Source organism: Manacus candei, unplaced genomic scaffold (genome assembly GCF_025592945.1).
Source record: "Manacus candei isolate 608988 ecotype Guabito, Panama unplaced genomic scaffold, ASM2559294v1 h1tg000023l, whole genome shotgun sequence".
NCBI lineage: Eukaryota > Metazoa > Chordata > Aves > Passeriformes > Pipridae > Manacus > Manacus candei.
Genome location: NW_026138071.1, coordinates 9,145,775 through 9,164,666, shown reverse-complemented (window position 1 = coordinate 9,164,666; position 18,892 = coordinate 9,145,775). Strand labels below are relative to the sequence as shown.

The window sequence follows — 18,892 nt, the reverse complement described above, 5'->3', positions numbered from 1 at the left end:
GATAGTATTGCAGGAATCCCATGTGCACTGACATGGGCTGAACAGACTTCGGGATAGCACACAGCATCTACCACTATCCAGAACCACTAAAGAAATTGTAGTGAAAGTAAAACTCTCCTAATTGCAGGCATTTCTCTGGCTTTGCCACTGTGTCTTGTGTCTAATATACGTTTCATGACATAGAATGAAAAAAGGCTTTCAGAAGAAAAGTACATTTGAATTTGGGACTTTGGACATAGCTCCATCTGCAAACACTTTAGAGGAGTCCTTTCTTATCTACAGTGTATTTTTGGACTAAGTTCTACTGTTTAGAAATTCTAACAGTTAGCTGAAATGACATAGAGAATAAATGTAACCAACAGATTAACTCATTTGCAAATTACTTATTCAGTAAAGCAAGGTCTGAAAGGAGGAGGTGGAATATAAGTCTGGAATTGTGACTCAGACTCAACTGCTTTCCTCAACTGCTCTTAGCAAGCCACAGTCATACAAATCTCTGACTCAGCACTAAGAACTAAGCCAAGATAAATCTGCTTCTGTCATCATACCTACACAAAGCAGGGGTTGTCCATCATCAAACAAAAGATTTCACCCCATACACAGTATGCCAGGAAAGCTTCCAATGACACTTTTGGTCTATACTGGGACAGGGGGCCTGGGGCCATGAATTTTGCTTCATGACAAATTGTATTATCACACTTCCTTTCTCAGCTCAATAATGCTAACTACACAAACTGTGAATGGGCCTCCTGATAAATTTAGCTGCAGGAGAGAGATGAATGTCCAACACATCATGTAGGTCATTAACTATGCATTGAAGAATAGTAATACACCTTAAGAATATTCTATTAAAAAAAGAGACAAAACAAAAACCAAAAAAAATCAGAAAACAGGTTTTTAGCTTCAAGATTTATTACAGTTTATAGAAGAATAGCAAAAAGCTACTAATTTAAGTTTTCTATTTCATGCCCAAAAGTCTTAACAAGAAGTAAAATTCTCACTGAGTATTCTTTCCAGATGAACTGCAGTTAGACAGCTAAATCAGTAATGTGGTATAACGTGGTCATATTAACTTGGTGAGGCAGAAAAGACCATCTGCATCACCATGAATATGACTAAAATAGGGTGCCAACAAAAAGTCTTTAACAGTGTCAAATGCCAGAAACCCTTATGAATGGTATTTTTAAAAATTTCAATGTAATTGATTAAAAAGAAATTTTTTTAAAAGGCTAATATTTTAAAAGATTAGTTTCACTTTGGATGCAATAAGCTTTCAATATTTATGTATAAGCTGCTTTACAGGTCAATTCTACACATTATTTAAAAATAATAAAATAATTCTTTACATACTTCACTAATTTCAACTGTAAGCTGTTTGTACAAGTATACATAGTAAGTCAGAAGAAATATAAAAGTTCCCAAGGTGCACTCTGCTGAATATCACTGTGTAGACTGAAAATTGGCACCTCTAGTTGCTGTTTTAAACATGCATGACTCTGGTTTATGCAACGAAGTTTTCTGTCTATTTTACTGTTTTGTGTGTATATGCATCAGAGTAATAGATTCAATGGAATTCAATTTGGAATTCAGCAACCTTTTCCAAAAATTGTCAAGGAAAAAAAAAGGAAGATCATTACATGGATCTATATTTTAAAGTAGGGGAAAAAAGTTGAAAATAAATCACCAGATTTCTAAATACTAAGATGTTATCAGTATACTCTGGTAGGTTCTTTTTTTTATAATACATTTCCAAGTCCTTGGATAAAAAAGGTGCAAACAATGAGGTCAGAATGTCTGTATAAGTCACAAAGTTATTCAGACTATTAGATGAGATTCACAGACTTATGCTAGGATACTGAGTGGCCAAGTGATAAAACAGCAAATGAAATTTTTTACAGACATAATAGTAGAGACTAAATTATCTATTACCAGTCAACAAAGAAATCTTTCAGCTGCTGTGAAAATATCTTACATTAGCAGAGCTAGGAAAATAACTCACAAAGACAATTAAATATTGGCAATTGTAAGCAAGGGAACTATGATCAAAACAAAAAGCCATTATGCCACTTCATTGATTTCTAAGTCTGGGAATAGCTCAGGCCATTGTTAAAAATTATTACATTAGAAATAAAAAGTAACTAAGAGTGAAAGGATGATGAGAGCTACACAATGCAGTCACACTAGCATTCTTCAGCTTGCAAAAGAGGTATACAAAGAAGAATGCAGCAGATGTATGAAAAGGAAGGTATTAGCTATTTTTCATAGCACCCTCCCCACAGACACAAGTCAGGGGAAGTACTTATATACTTACATAGCAAGTAAGGGGAAGTACTTTTTCACAGATGTATGCTAAAATTACAGAACTGTTTCCTATAGGATGCTTTGCAGATAAAAGTACAACCATCTTTTAAAAGCACTGAGGCAAATTCCTGGAAGAAAGGTACACCAAACATTCAGTTTGTGGTTTGAATACAATCTCTAGTTCAGAAAGTTTCAGAAATTCAGGTATACAGAAACTGAGTAAATTTACTGAGAGAAATAACAGAATTTTAATCTCTTTCTTCACATGTCCACTACCGGAAATATCAGAGGTCCAACAGTGTGCTAGATGGACCTGTGGTGCCATACAGTATAGCAACTTTAGCTCTTAGACAGGTTTTCCTTTAAGAAGAGTAGGGTACTCTCACCTTCATTTATTTGGAATTCAAAATACAATTCTATATTCAATACTAAATATATAGGACACTCATTTTAAAACATCGAATGATTAAGCTGCATCATCAATCACTCTATAAAATTACTGTCAGTCATAGGCATCAAAGAAAGATTATTTCAAAATATTTCAGTATGGAATGATACATTTCAGTGCTAAATATTTATAAATGTTAGATAGCTAGAAATATTGCCAATTAAAACTGACTGAAAAAAAAATGAAATCTTATCCCAAACAGAATTTCTTATGCCAGTAATAGAGAATAACAAGATATTTTGAGATGTCCTCCAAGAAATCATTAACTATTGATTCACTGTTTAAAGTACTCATGTAACAAAGTGATGAGAGACAAGAAGTTATTTAATAAGTCAGGTTGTTTACTCAATGATATCTGATCGTTGCAATTATTTCAATTATTCTATTAAACTTTTTTAGCATTTCTTTTTCTAAACTGTTTAATATGTTTTCTGTACATCTGAAATCCCTTTGCCTCCATCTGTGAATTGTTCTACACAAAATCTTACAATGTTTGTTACTTGGGTCTTTTAGAAGGATAGTCTGTAGATTTTACAGTTCTTATATATAAATCTTTATAAGCACAATATTTTACTCTTCCTGTCACCTACTGGTATTTCTTACCATTACACAAAACTGTTAGTTTTCCACACCCTCAGAACAGCCTAGCCTGCCATTCGGCATCCAAGTCCAACTCAGTCCAACCCATTCAAATGTAAGTGATAACTGTATTGTGTAGATGCAACTGAGACCTGAGAGCTGTGTTGCTCCTTCTTCTTCCTCTGTGTTCCTTTCCTTTTCAGTTTAAACTCATTAAATTGTCTCATCTAGGATTTTGGCAAAACCAATACACAACTTATTTTCTTTCCATAACTATTAGCACTCGTATTGTCCTGTTTAATTTGTAGTAAATAAATCCATATATCAGCAGTACACTCATAAGCACATGGAGTTCCACTAATAATAGAATCCACAAATATCTATTTCAGGATAACAGCTACCAACCAAAGTAGTTCGGCATGTTCTAGAAGTCTTTTATAGACACATAGGTTATTAATTTAGAAATTACCATCAGAACAGATAACCTTATATCTTTTAAAATAGGCTGTAGAATTAATGCTGCTGTCCTTGTTCTAAGCTGAGAAACTTAGTTCTGACTGAATTATGAAATCCTTTAATATCACAACTATAACAAATTTAGAGCTGTATTATGTTTTCATATTTACATATTCCATTAATAAGCATTGTAATTTATTAGAAATAGGTCAAATATTTATAGCTATTGTCATTGTAAGTGAAAAAAGCAGATTTTCATGACAAGACATTAATGGCTAATATTTTCTTCTTTCTTATATATTTACATGTAGGCAGACTTTTTGGGTTTCGGTTACCTGGATTGAGACTTTTAACATACAGAAAGCAGTCCTTGCCACAGGAAGACCCTGATGCAGTGATAATTGATTCCTCTAAGCACAGCGATGACTCAGTGGCAATGAAGCACTTTAAATCACCTACAAAAGAAAGCTGTAGTCCTTCAGAAGTGGATGATACAAAAGCACTGATTCAACCCAGTAAATGTTCACCTTTGGTTAATGTATCAGGACCTCTTGACCATTCATCACCTAAACAACAATGGGACAGACTTTACCCTGACATGATACAGACAAGCAATCCACTAACGCATTCCAGATCAAAGGAAAGCATTTGTAGTATACGGAGAGCATCTTCAGTACACGACATAGAAGGCTTTACCGTCCATCCCAAGAACATTTTTAGGGACCGTCACGCAAGTGAAGGTATGGTGTAAAGTCAATCGTTATTCTTTGATGTACTAAAAAAGGAATTATTTCAATTTTTCATAGTAATAATCATCATTTTGTTAAAAAAATTAAATATAATCAGCTGTTTACATTCAAAGGGGCACTGAAAATATTAAGGCCCCAAATATGCCAGGCTAATTTATACTAAATATTGTTTTTTATTTCTAAGGAGACTAATGGAATTATGGGTTTGCTCTTCTTTATAGGGCTATAGCAAATTTGGGCCTAACATTCCTAAAGCTAATATTGGTATTTGGAGGGGAAAAAAAATCAGTTGATCAACTTATAATTGCATGTACCATTCTGTCCTATACTCACATATATTAGATTATCTTTGACTGTATGAAATCCTTCAGAGACTAATCAGTTTATTTTTCTTAAATCTGTAATGTGCACATTGTGTATTCACTGGTCTACCACCAAGACATGCTTTTTCTTTCACATTGGAGAAAATATCCTCAGCAACTCCATTGAAATGCTTTGTGTAATGATTAATGAAATATTTAGTGAAATGGTGAAATGTTTAGTGTAAAATTCATTGCAGTGTGTTTTTCTCCTTGCACTAGTATATTCTTGCAACCAGCAAAATTTACCAAGATGTTTCCCCGTCTTCTTTTTCTACTGTCTCTCCTAAATCTATGGAGTGCAGTCCATGATTTCTTCTTGAAGACAGGGAGTTTGAGAAACTTGAGAAAGAGCTTAGCAAATAGAGATTTGAAAGCCTGGTGAATTGAGAGGTCCCTTGAAAAGTCGCTTTCAAAGAAAAGTGTCAGGTATACAGTACTTTCACAGCTATTGATGGTCTAATGAATTGCACACCTTTTTATTCAAGCTAGATGACAAGGAATGTATGGGGAATATTTTAAGATTTCAAAAACATATATAAAGCAAGACAGATTCATAAATTAGCAGGAAAATGAATTTTCATTTTCAGCGATGGCTTGTTTTTCTGCTATTCATTGACCACAAGTGTAAAATCCCTTTCAGTTCTCCTGCCTTATGGAAGGCCCACATCAGGAATGCTTTGCTTCTGTACACCTCCTTAAATATAAGTCTGAATGTTCCTCTGACACCCAGTTTAACTTGTAGAATAGCAGAACTAATTATTCCTTCCAGTTACTCTTCCTGTATTACATATACTTATGTAAGTACTTCCTTTCCCATTTCTGTTCCTTTTGGACTATGATTTATTTTTTTTTCACTTCGAATGAACTTGAAAATTCAATGAAATCCATACTAAACCAAACCATTTTGTTTATTCCATGTTCGCTTTAAGAAAAGATTTCAAAATCAGGATGTGGGGCAAAAATCTCCAAGACTGAACTTCAGCGTGTCCTTTCAACCTATTTCATAAACCTCATTTTTTGATTCACCTTTCAAACAAAAGACATTTAAAAATATCTGTTTTGTCAATTTCTATTTTCAGAACATTAAAGTACTTCCAAACTGGTTGTTTCACTCTTAAGTGTCTTTGATTACAGTGGTAGAAAGTTCATGCAGAAATCATCATATAATTTAATATTTGCAGCATGGAGGAGCAAACATTTATATCTCCATTTCACCAAATAACAGTTTTCAAACATTAAATACAAAGGAAAATAAATTTTACTATGAGAAGTCAATAATCCAGTTGAATTCCTATGACCTCTCACATAATGTGTTCATTTACAGTGTAAATAGATAAAACACTCTCACTCTGTTTTCACTCTGCATAAGCTACAAAATAGTAGAGAATCTGGCCCTAAGTTTAGGTCATATGTGTGCATTCAAGAAAAACACAGTAGAATAGAGGATGGCTCTCAGATTTGCATTAGAATTAGTAACCATTCTTGATGCCATCTGTTTACAAGCATCTTAGAATTGGATACCTTATGCTGAAAAGATGCTTACATTTGTCCAGCAAGTCCTAATTGCCTTACTCAACTGTGAGCAATAAAACCCTATTATTGCTATAAAATTATCCATGCAAGTCAGGCAGTCAGGATTCACCTATCTTCTCTGAGCTCACATATTTTGATCAGGGGGAATGTAAAGCCCTAAGTACAAGTAAAAGTACAGTCACAGAATCACAGAATCTTAGAATATACTGAGTTGGAAGGGATAAGGATCCTCAAGTCCAAATCCTGGTCCTGCACAGGACCATCCCCAAGACAGGATCATATGCCTGAGAGTATCCTGATGCTTCTTGAATTTTTCAGCCTTGGTGCTGTGACCACTTCCCCGGGGAGTCTGTTCCAGTGCTCAATCACCCTCTGGGTGAAGAATCTCTTTCTAATATCCAAACTAAACCTCCTGTGACACAACTTTAGACCACTCCCTCAGGTCCTGTCACTGGTCACCACAGAGATCAGTGTCTGCACCCCCTCTTCCCCTCACAAGGAAGTTGTAACTGCAATGAGGTTTCCCCTCAGTCTCCTCCAGGCTGAACAAACCAAGTGACCTCAGCCACTCCTCACACAGCTTCCTCTCAAGGCCCTTCACCAACTTTGTTGCCCTCCTTTGGACACTCTAATGACTTAATATCTTTCCTATATTGTGGTGCCCAAAACTGCACTCAATATTCAAGGTGAGGCTGCACCAGTGCAGAGCAGAGCAGGACAATCCCCTCCCATGACCAGTTGGTGATGCTTTGCCTGATGCCCCCAGGACACGGTTGGCCCTCCTGCCTGCCAGGGCACTGCTGACTCATATTCAACTTGCCATCGACCAGGACCCCCGGGCCTCTTTCTGCAGCACAGCTTTCCAGCATCTCATTCCCCAGTCTTTACGTTCATCCAGGGTTGCACCATTCCAGGTGCAGAATCCAGCACTTTCCCTTATTGAACTTCATATGCTTGGTGATTACCCAGTCCTCTAATTTGTAAACTATTAATCAAGGAAGTGTAGGGTTCAATATATTTCCCATTCCATTTTTATTTTGTTTATTGATCCTAATAATTCTGAATTTTCCCAAATCATTTGAAAACTACTAGTCTATCTGAAAATGCAAGTCAGGATTCCATTTTTTCCTGCCTTTTCCAGTTCAAATGATATTGAATCAGTATAACAGAATTCTGAAAGAAGATAATAGCATTATTTAGCTTAATACTAACTATAGTAATTTACCCCCAGTCAAATTTTAAGATAATGCAACTGAGAATATGAATGATTTCATGTGTTAAATTAATTTATGTAGCCTAGTTGCCTATCACTTTAAAATTATCGTCACTGTGGCCGTTATATGCCAAAAGGTATTAGAGTAAAAATGACAGTTTAGAATTTTAAATGCATTTGAGTGTACTTGATTGAATTCCATTCTAAATTTCCCTATACGACAGCAAAAGCAACAGGGCTCGAACTGTGTCTTCCACTTACCACCCAAACTGCAACCAAGCCCATCTCACCTGAAACATCAGCAATCCAGATTTTGCACAGGTTCACAGGGACTCTTCAGACATTTTACTGTCTTCAGCAAGTGACCTCAGTAAGATCCCTGCAGCCTTCTGAAGCAGCAGCAGACTTTTGGATCTAACTCAGCCTAATCTGCAGTACTGCTACAGATGCCTGGCACAGGAAGGCATCAGGTTGAGAGGAACTAAACACTCTTCCACACCCCTAGTCCAGAGGGCCCAGCTCAGTGTCCCACGGTCCCTAGTCCTTGGGAGGCTGAGGAAAAGCCGGAGGGGCAGCAGATGTGATGCCACCTTTGATGCCCCCTCAGCAGAAGGGGAGCAGGGTTGAACGTGCTCTCCTCAGGGACAGGGCTGCTGCGAGGCAGCTGGGACACAGACACCTCAGCCTGTCAGCCTGGGACAGTGCAGGTGACCATCCATGAGAGCCCAAGGCACCTCTGAAAGCTGGTAACCTGGTCACAGCCGCTGGCAGGGGTCACAACACAAGCGGAGGGCAGTCTACGGATCATGTTGTAATCACATGAACTGGGGTGGCATCCACCTATCCACCTGTGTGGTTTCTTTAAAATAATAATAACAACGGCAATAATAATATTCTCCCAGAAAAAGTTTGATCTCATGAGAGCATTCAGGGGCAGGTGTGCCAGTGAGGACAGAAAGCTTTGCCACTGTTTCCTTGTAGAAAGGCACCTAAGAACTGAAGAAAGCATCAAAGTGTATCTTTCTCCAGCACCTAGAATGGCACTGCTTAGCTTGCTGCCATGGTAAAAACTTTTCCTCCTGTGAGTCTAGATGGGCATGGGGCCTGGGGGTCAGTGTTGAGCCACCTGCACAGCCCCGTTCCCCATGCAGCCAAGCCAGCCTGCATCACTGCCATGGGTGCCTCAGCTTCTCTTAATTACTCGGGACTAATTACTTCCTCTTGGGTTGGCACTTCTGACCTCCAACCCACTGCCAGACTTATGGAGAAACGATTTTACCATGTTATTGTGAAGACAAGTTAGCTAAAGCCAGTCCTACTGCCTGATGATCTACTCCCAACACTTTTACCGATTATCTCTCAATTGTCAAAGTGACTTCATCTTCACTAAAAGTCAATGTAATATAATCAAGGAGGTGCAACAATATTTCAATTCAAACTGCACACACTCTGAAGTAATATTTTCTGCTTTTCTGGTGTAGATTTTAGTTGTATTTTTTTTCTCTTTTTTCTTCACTTTTATTATACTGAAAACCAGACAATGGTCGCAATGTTAAAGGTAAAGTATACATCAAGACTGTACCTTCCAGTGTTTCAATCAGCCACACTTTTTGGCATGTTACTTTGCCTGCTGTATGAAACGTTCAAATGCAACATTCTCATGCCAGCCTCTCTAGGGCCGGGTGCATTACTTAAATTATATTTGTTAAACATGTAGTTATTCTCATAACTATTGTCTCAAAGCACTATCAATCACTGAAAAAAGGGAAGGCATAGTTAAATGGCCCTTTGACTTAACTGTGTGTGAGTTCAAAAAAGGAAGGGAGGGAGGTAGAACATATCATAGTTACTTAACTCAGTGCTATTGTCTTCAAGCAGGCAAAACTTCTATTGAAGCTACCAGGGGTTTTACCTGGATGAAAAGGAAGTATGGGGACATTACCAAACAATCTGTTGTTACAAGGTGCTTAGTTATCAGCTAACTATTGTAAAAATTACATAATTGGTAATCAGGACCCTTGTGGAAGTATCTTCATTTATTCCTCTTTTGTCTCTTTAAAACTAGTTTCACGTTCCTGGATGGCAGGGGGTATGGTTTCAAGCTTCCTGTAGCATTAAAATGTGCATGCATGAACTTCATTGCCAATTCCATGTTTAAATAATATTTAGTGCAGTTACGAAACTGTTTCTTTTCACCAGCACTGAGCTATGCCTTTCAAAAGCAACTTTAACATAATTCATAAGTGATTTCCTCCATTTCTGAGAACACATACTAAAGTGTTCAGTTTAATTGTCATATTTGTAGCCATGTCGGAGAACTGGTTTGTGACTTCATGCATGATGCAAAAAGTGTGTGTACCTGGTAAAATCTCTCTAAACTGCATGCAGTGCATGACCTAGATTCTGTAAAGCGATTTGTGGACTACAAAATCATTGCATTTGCTTCATGTGTATGTTGGCAAAGTCTCGGGAGAAAAAACATGCAGTTTTTGTTCTATACAATAACTTTTATAAATATATTTACTGCTGGTAAAAGATGATGGATTGGCAGCTCAGGAGAGTGAAATCATTTCTCAATGCACTGTGTAAGCAGGGACAATGGAATCCTACAATAAAAATGTGGAGCTTAGACTTAACCTGAAAGATTCTCCTTTGTAGGGTAGGCAGAAGCACGTCATTCACCCTGCTTATTCAACTCTTGGCCTCTCTGTTGAAACTGTCAATCAGGGTGCCAATTAGTGTCAATTGTGATTGTTATTTGTTATGGTCCTCTTTTTCTTCCTGCTGCTATGAGAGTATAGGAACATTCCACTAGTTGTCAAGTATCAGCTCAATTGCTGTCAGTCTGGGCTGTACTTAAGCTAATACAGTCTTTCGATTAATTAACATTATCAATAAGGTGCATTATACATTTCACCACTTTCTAAAGCAAAAGAAAGAGAGGGGAAAAAAGCAAGGTTTTATTCTCATGTGCAATGAACTTAAGTCTAAAATCATGCTCTAGGGCATGAGTATTAGGTAGAAAGGGGAGAATAATCCCCTTTTGAATAGAAGCAATAAAAGATCTAAATCCCACAAAACAAAAGTTCAATGCAATTTAGGCATCTATAAAGTTTCTAATAAAATAAAATCTCATCTACTACCTAATCATGGATTTGCCTAAGCTATCTTAGTTTCCTCTTACCTTTAGAATTCCTAAGGTACCAAGAAACTTGTTCATCTGACAAATGACTCCAACTTGATACCCTGCTTATGTCTAAACCTACTAAATACTCAGAAATTACTGCTATAATAGAAAAGTAGAGCTGAAAATTTGCAGTCTGACCATATATATGTACCACATGCCAGCCAGATTAGTCACCTCATGGATTTTTGAGAAGACTGTGAGCCCTGATATATTTTAAACACTACTTTTTGATAGAGTCATACAGATGACGTGAAAGATAGAAAAAACCTCGAAGTCTGATTCTTCAGCAAGAGCTCAAAGCCAGATGTGATGAAAAAACAGCCCTTATTTAAAGAATTTTACCAAAAAAACAGAAATCAGCACAGCCTGAAGCATTTTCCCCCAGCTATTTCCAGGCAGCTGGTTGCTTCGAATTTCATTCATTCACACATTGCAAATACAAATCAACTGTTCCACTGTTGACTTTGCAAATTACCCCATAGGCCTAATCCTATCCCATTGACTGTTCCTGATTCATCATACATATTCTTGTTTTCCTCACAGGAAGTCAAAAAAAAACCTCAAAAGCAATAGAAGAGATAAGCATCACATTGTTGCCCATAATAGAATTAAGATGCAATAAGGTTCTCACATGGATCTGAGAAATGCCCTTCAATCCCACACTTTAGGTACATTGCTACTGACTACAAGACCCGGATTTTTTCTTAAATCCCTAACTGTATGTAGCTCTCACTGTCTAAACATCTTTATGGTTCTTTTTTCCAGTATTATTCTCAAAAGCAAATTTTATTTGCAATGAATACTTTTGACTTCCTGACCAGCCTTCTGATAACAGTACAAAAGAAGTATACTGATATATTGCTTCCTGTTACAAATAATTCTGTCCAATATGAAAAGAATAATGATAAAGGATATGTGTCTCACAAAATATGCAAACTCCTTAATTTTTATCTACCATGATACACTAAAATAGCATATAGAGTTTATATATAGTCTATTAATATGCTAAACAAACATCCCTATAGTTTTTAACATTTTGCTAGCAATGACAACTGAAGAAACTTATTTTGTGAGTCCACTCAATTTTCCAGTTCCTTTGAACTATCATGTGAGCACAAGCAAGGTACAGATGTGATAATAGAGCCTTTACTAATTCCAGGCACTCTTATATAATCATGTGTCCTATTTCCACTCTTGTAAACAAATGAGAATATAGTCCTTATATTCGGTCAGAATTACAGTAAGAGCACATCAGCATTTTAAGTAACATGAAAACAAGTAAGGATAGATGTAGGTACTTTGCAATCCATGTACCTTATAAAAAAATATTGAGGGCTATATGTGAAGGAAATGTCATATTTATAGCCAGTACTAGATTAGAATTTCATTAGCAATAGAGTTATTTTTAAAATATAGATCTTTTTTACTATTAACAAGTAGTATAAAAAAAATATTTTTAACTACCCTCTTAACATACCACACTGAAACATTAATGTTAATTTATTTTTCTACATTTATCAAATTCTAAATATGTGTTCTGATTTTTCAGGGCCTTTCAATCATATCAAGTCCAGTCTGTTGGGATCCACATCAGATTCAAATCTCAACAAATACAGTACAATCAACAAAATTCCTCAACTCACACTGAATTTTTCAGATATCAAAAGTGAAAAAAAATCTTCATCTCCTCCTTCTTCAGAGAAAGCAATTATTGCACCTAAGGTGAAAGATCGAACGCACAACGTAACAGAGAAGGTTACCCAGGTAAGGTAATACACATTATTTTAGTTCATTTTCAATTTTGTGGAGCTCATTATCAATTTATTCAATAGATTGTTACTCTTTCCATGAATGATTTGACTATCTCCAAGATAATTTGAAGGCTATGAACCATTAATTAATTTACCTTCAATTCGCTTGCACGAGGTAGTTTACAGAATTAGATGATACTGCTAAGAAACAAAACTTTTCAGGTCTCTTTTTTTTAATGGAAAAGAAAGCATGGTATACACCAAGTGCCCCAAATAATCCCATTAATTTCAGTGATTACTGTCATTCATAAATTTTAGTTTCATTCTTAATTTTTCTCAGCATTATGAATTGCTGATTAGTGTAAGGCACAACATGATAAAAAATGGTAAGTGATTGTGCCACTGGTCTAAGCGTCATAATTACATCTTGCAATTTATCATCTAGTTCTTTGGCTTTTCATAATGCTTTTTCTTGTGGATGTCTTTTCCATACATTTTTTGACATCAAAAAGGCTGTCAAAATGAAAAGCAGATACCTTTGGACTGGATGTACGATATATTCTGTCAGACTTGTGAATGAGGTTTAAAATTGAAACAAAGCTGAAAATAATTCAAGATAGCATACTCCTTCACTGTAAGACAAATAGTGCTTGACTTCAGTGCCCTCTGAAGTAAACAGAATTTTTCAGCTAAATTCAGTATAATTATTACATTTGTGTTATAGTCTCATTTGGAGATTGACTAGGACAGGCTACCAATGTGCAACATACTGGGAAAAAAATCAAGAGATGATAGTATCCCAAATAACTTTTACAATGTTAGTAAGCAGAGAGTCGGCCCTTAAATGCCCATACACTGACAGAGGTTAGAAGTGCTTTGTATCAGAATGCCAATAGATATTCCATAAGAATATCTATTACCAAGAGTAGCTTTTTACTTAGAATCATAGAATGATAGAGTTGTTTAGGTTGGAAAAGACCTTTAAGATCCTCGAGTCCGACCATTAACCCGGCACTGAGAAGTCCACCTCTAAACTAGTCCCTAACTGCAGACCTGCCTTCTATAGACCAGACTGCAGCTTCTCTACATTGGTGCTGTGCCAGATATTGTCCATTCTCCTACTCCCTTTGACAGATATATAAAGAAATGTATTGTACACCCTCCTAGAGAAATAAAGGTTCTATCAGTTCTATTTTGAGATCAGTTAGTACCTAAAAAGTAATTGTATTTTTATCTTTCATATATTTAGTTGTTGATAGCTAACTTGAATCTGCAACCATTGTCCTTTCTTCTCTGGTCAATTGTGAAAGATTTAATCTCTTCTGGATCCATTTTGATATGTTTTAAATTATTCATAGTAGTTATACATAGAAATCTTTTCACAGCTAATATAGCAAAAAAGTCAGGTCATATAAAAATTACCAGTTTTTATGAGTTATGTAAGCGTGAGGCAAGCTAGATTTTTTGATTTATTTTTTTTTTTAATTCTGACTGGATAACTGGTGCCAGGGTGCTGAGTTTCTGTGTACTAGTGACACTGTTATGGGGGGTGAGGCAGGAATTTTTTAAAAAAATATGTGCTTATTCTCCAAATAATTTAGATATTATGAAAAATCCCATGGAAATGCCTTGGATCAGCTAAACTTTCCGGGAAAATTGATAGCAACTAAACACAAAATTAAATTTGAAGTGCTCTATAAAATCTTTATACTTTGCAAAAGCCTTCCAATTTAATTTGACATTGGTTTATGTCCTTTTCTAGAATGATCTCAACCGATTTGCAGAGCACAATTTGCATAGCAAAGTTTGATGACATATCACTCATTATAATTGGAAATAATTCCCTGCAGCTGGTGCTTTTTCTCTTATTACATTCACTTATCAAAGTTTTTAGTTGCTGCTGCATCCTAAACTCTAGAGTTAGGTACAGAGAGAAACTCCCAGGAGGTATAAATAAATGTCGGTCTATAATATTACACTGGTAAAAGATCGAGTTAACTAGTTATTCAAGAATTATATTAGAAATAGACAGTTAGAAAATTAAAGTGGCTAGTTTTAGCCCTGTTTATGTTTTTTCAGTATGTTTCATAAGAGTCAGCACTTTGAAAGTTCCACTGTATGTCTGCCTATAAATTTCTTTGCAAATCTTTTCATAGGCCAGAGATCCATTTTGTATCTGCAGAATAGTGCAAAAGTGGTTTTGGAAGGTTTGAGTATAGTGTTGAGATAGAATATGGTAGAAGCGTTAGATGAGATATGCTCATGAGTATAAAGTGGCCATGGTAAGTTTAAAGATCACCCTTAATCAGTCATGACATTCTGAAACAATCCTCTAATAAAAGAAGTAAGGACAGGAATTCTAAATGTTGTTAAAAAGAGAGTGAAAAAATGTCGTAATGGGATAGATAACATGTACGCTTCTGGGATTGCAGGATTTGATGACAAGGAAGGCTACTTCCAGATGTATATTGCACCATTCAAACATCCATCCATCCATCTCTCCCTTTGTAATCCTTATTATCTTTCTCCCTTTCCTCAGTCTTGCTGAGAAATTTGGTCCTGCTGTTATAACCTGACATTTTCACTATGGTGGCTCCTCACTGTGCTACTCAAAATACAGGGACATGGATTCTATTATGCACCATAGTAAGATATCAGAGAGCTTCCCTGTTGGATCACTGCACTCTGAATTCTCTCTCATGCATCGATAATATCAAACCAAGTATCGGTATCACAAGATATAACAAGTTCTTTCCAGAGATAACACCTGTATGACTTCTATAATATCCACAAGCTGAAGAGGTAATTCACGTCATGAAGACAGTGAAAAAGGAAGGAAGGGATAACACATAGATATCTTCAAAGGGTAGAGAAAGAATAATGAGAAAAAGTAAATAAAAAAGTCATGGTCACTGTGTTTAGAGGAAGTTATGCACTTTAAGAAAGCACTGAAAGAGGAGTGAAATAATTTAGTAGAAATATTTTAGTGCAATAAATTAGTAGAAGACAGAAAAATAAAGTTTAGAAAATAATTTGAGAAGGAAAAGAAGATGTTGTGGGACAGTGGTTCATACTTTGAGTGAAAAATATAAACTTTGAAATTCAGGTGGAGAAAATAAGATTTCAGTACAGAATTTAATAAATAGATACATAAAATCCATAACATCTTATCTTTTAAATAATACAAATAAATGAATGTCTTCAAGAAGAGTTGTGTTATAAATTCTGCTGCAAAGAACCTTTCAATACTGTCTTACTACTTAGCAAGAATGTCCAGGACATTATGGAGAGATGGAAATTACCTTAAAATATAGCTTGCAGTGAAGTGCTGCACATGTGATGGTCCTGAATAAGTAGATTCTCTGATCGCTTTGCCTGGTTTTTCACCTGGGGTTTCACTGATCACAACTCCTTGTATAATGAATGCCTGTTTCTCCATAACATTGAGAAACACTCAGAGAAATAGCCCAGCAGTAGCTTCTTATTGATAAGTTGGCATTGTTATATTCCACTGCATATATTTGTCACTAAATTAAATTTACATTTCCATTCCACTTTACTAAAAATTTTAGATTCTTAATGTTTCTCATCTAATTTCCAGATGTGCTAAACTCACTGTCTTCTAGAGGAGTCTCACTTTACTTTTTTCCATTACTCTTTTTTTTTTTTTTTTGACAGTCTGTTCAGGGGTGCAGTCCGATTTCTGCACTCGTCTGCACTGACAGGTTCAGTCGGGGTCCTGGCACTGATTGTTAGAAAGAGACAAGTCTTCCTAGAGGCACAAAAGGTAGACTTTTATTAAAGAAAGCAGTAGGGCAAAAATTTGACATCTGTCCCTTAGCATTTTTTATGAATTCATAAAGGTGACGTCTGGCCTTAAAATTGCAGTGTGCAAAAGCGCAACAGTAACTGATTTTATCTTCTGTTTGAATACTGATTTATTGCAAAGCTTCTTACACATCCAGTTCCCACTGATGTATGGCTCTAAACTTGTGAGCAGCATGAAGACTAGTGTAGTCAGTATCTATGCTTGTTTTTAAAGAAAAGAGAGAATTCCTGAATACCTCTAATCTAACACTGCCAACAAACAATAACTGTCCCAGTTAATAAAAGGGTAAATTACTGGTCTCTTTACTGTGTTGTTTAAGAAAAACTGTTTTGTTTCTCTGGATCACTAGTATCCAGAGATTTATCCCTTGAAATTCATCAGTCTGATGGGATATAGCATGTGGTTGAAAGACTTTATATGTATCCGTTGTTTACGATTTGTCTCAATAACTGAATTACAGGAAGGTAAAACTCTCTGATCTTTAAAGTTCTTGCAAATAATACTGTTCAAAACAGTTTCATTATCTATCCACCTGGAGGAAATATATATACCCAAACTGGTCATATGGCCGATGAAATAATAAGTATGTACCTTGACAGGATACACAGAAAAGTATGATCTGTTTTGCAGACATGCTGAACACCCACAAATCTTCTGAAAATAGAGCTGTCAGTGAAGGGAGGGTGTGGGGGGGTCACATATGAAGCGATAGACCTTGCAGTGTCACTGTGTGTTTCTGTAATCTGGCCACACTCCATTCAGTTCCCCAAAAGATTAAGAAATAAGTAGCAGTATCCCCACAAGGCCAATAAAGCTGTTGATATAAAAAGAACTATTGTATGATCATGACTTCAAACTGACCTTCAGGTTTTCAGGCTGAAAGATGACTAGCAGCATTGAGAACAGAGAGGGGCAACATAAGACCTAAAAATAAACTCAGTTATTGATCTATACGTTTTCAGCAGTCTGATTCAGCTGACACACTGCACTGTTTACATCATGCAATAACTCACATACACACAACATTTCGAGGCTGTTCATTTTGGAACACAAGCTAACATGAAGCAGAAAATTCTGAATTAAGGGAAAACAATTTTAATGTCTTCCAATTACACAGTAAGGCATTGCATATAATAATGAAATTGGGGAGTAAGCAGAGCCAACATTTCCTTGTTACTGTATGGAAAGTTCAAATTTCCTCTATAGTGACAATCTTCTTTTTCCTATTATTTGTCAATTGACAGTTTATTCAGGAATTATTCCTTTTCTCTACAATAATACTTAGCAGCCTAATGCAATAAAATTTCATATTTAATTGTCATTATATAATTAGACTTTGTAATTAATATAGATGTAATATAGAAATAGTATAAATGTGTTTAGTTTCATTGTCATTTAGAACTTGTGACACACTGTGTGTGAAAAGAAGAAAAACAGAGAAATCATGGTAAAACTAATAAAAATACCCTGATCTCATGGTAGCTATTTAAACCTGTGCAAAGTGTCACCAAAACTGGAGAGTAGTATCTTTTACACCAGAGTAAGTAGCTATACAAAGTGCATGGAAGCAGAAAACAGAGCCTACTGTTTTGTTCAGTTTCAGAAGAAAACATAGTATTTTCATTGTAATTACTTCTGTTGCACCAAGTAATAAGTTTCACAACAACTGTGAAAGATAAAATATTCCTTCCTTAGAGTAGAGTCTCTTCTTTTTGTGACAGCTGAATGGGCTAAGGCATCTGAACTGCTACAGTGTTTTGAGAAGATTTCACAACATATGGTAGAAATGGAGCAGTCGGAAAGCCCAGCTCCTTTGAAGCATGTAACCTGGATGTATCCTTAATTAGTCCATGTCCTTCCCCCAAGATCTACTCTTCTGAAAAATGGATTACCTGATTTTGCTGAGTTGGGAAAAAGTATCCAGTATCTTCTATGAATTACCCTTTTGAGTAATCAATGTTTTGTGTGATCTCTTTGTTGTTACTGCCTTGATGCTAACATGGAATGAAGCATACGACTCTTTTTAATAATAGATCATTAACCAAAGTAACACTCCTCTTTTGATGCTAATAAGTGGGGAAAAACAGGCAGACACAGGCTTTCAGACTGCATTGTAATTTGTTCTGCAAATAATTTGTTAAAAGTGTTGAGAGTGTAAGAACTGATGCCCTATAATGCAAGTAAAGCTGATTGAAACCAAGGTGTCGGCAGCATTTGGATAAGTCTCATTTCTCTAGACTAGAGCTATAAACCCCCAAACTCCCACTTCCTGGTGGATTGACCTTGGAAGTTTCTAAACTTAGTAGGTTACTCTGCTGAAACCAACAGTTTTGACACCTACCAGAACAGTCTCACCATGAACTGCAAGAAGCCAAGCCCCACCGAGATCCAGAGAACTGTGAGAATCCTCTGATCCATTTGATATGCACAGTCTGAAATAATACCTTTCCCACATGCAGTTATAGTTGCCTTAAAACAGCTACA

At 36.1% G+C, this 18,892-nt stretch overlaps 1 protein-coding gene across 3 annotated transcripts in view; it reads left to right on the top strand.

Moving 5' to 3' along the window:
• KCNH7 (potassium voltage-gated channel subfamily H member 7) overlaps positions 1-18,892 on the top strand; it is a 221,243-nt gene that overhangs the window by 140,252 nt on the left and 62,099 nt on the right. For 2 of the 3 annotated variants that reach the window (XM_051787242.1, XM_051787244.1), the window contains 3 exons: positions 4,096-4,524; positions 9,707-9,730; positions 12,378-12,592. In XM_051787242.1, the coding sequence (XP_051643202.1) occupies positions 4,096-4,524; positions 9,707-9,730; positions 12,378-12,592 (668 nt within the window). The remainder of the gene's footprint in view (positions 1-4,095; positions 4,525-9,706; positions 9,731-12,377; positions 12,593-18,892) is intronic. The other variant, XM_051787243.1, reaches the window with a different exon arrangement.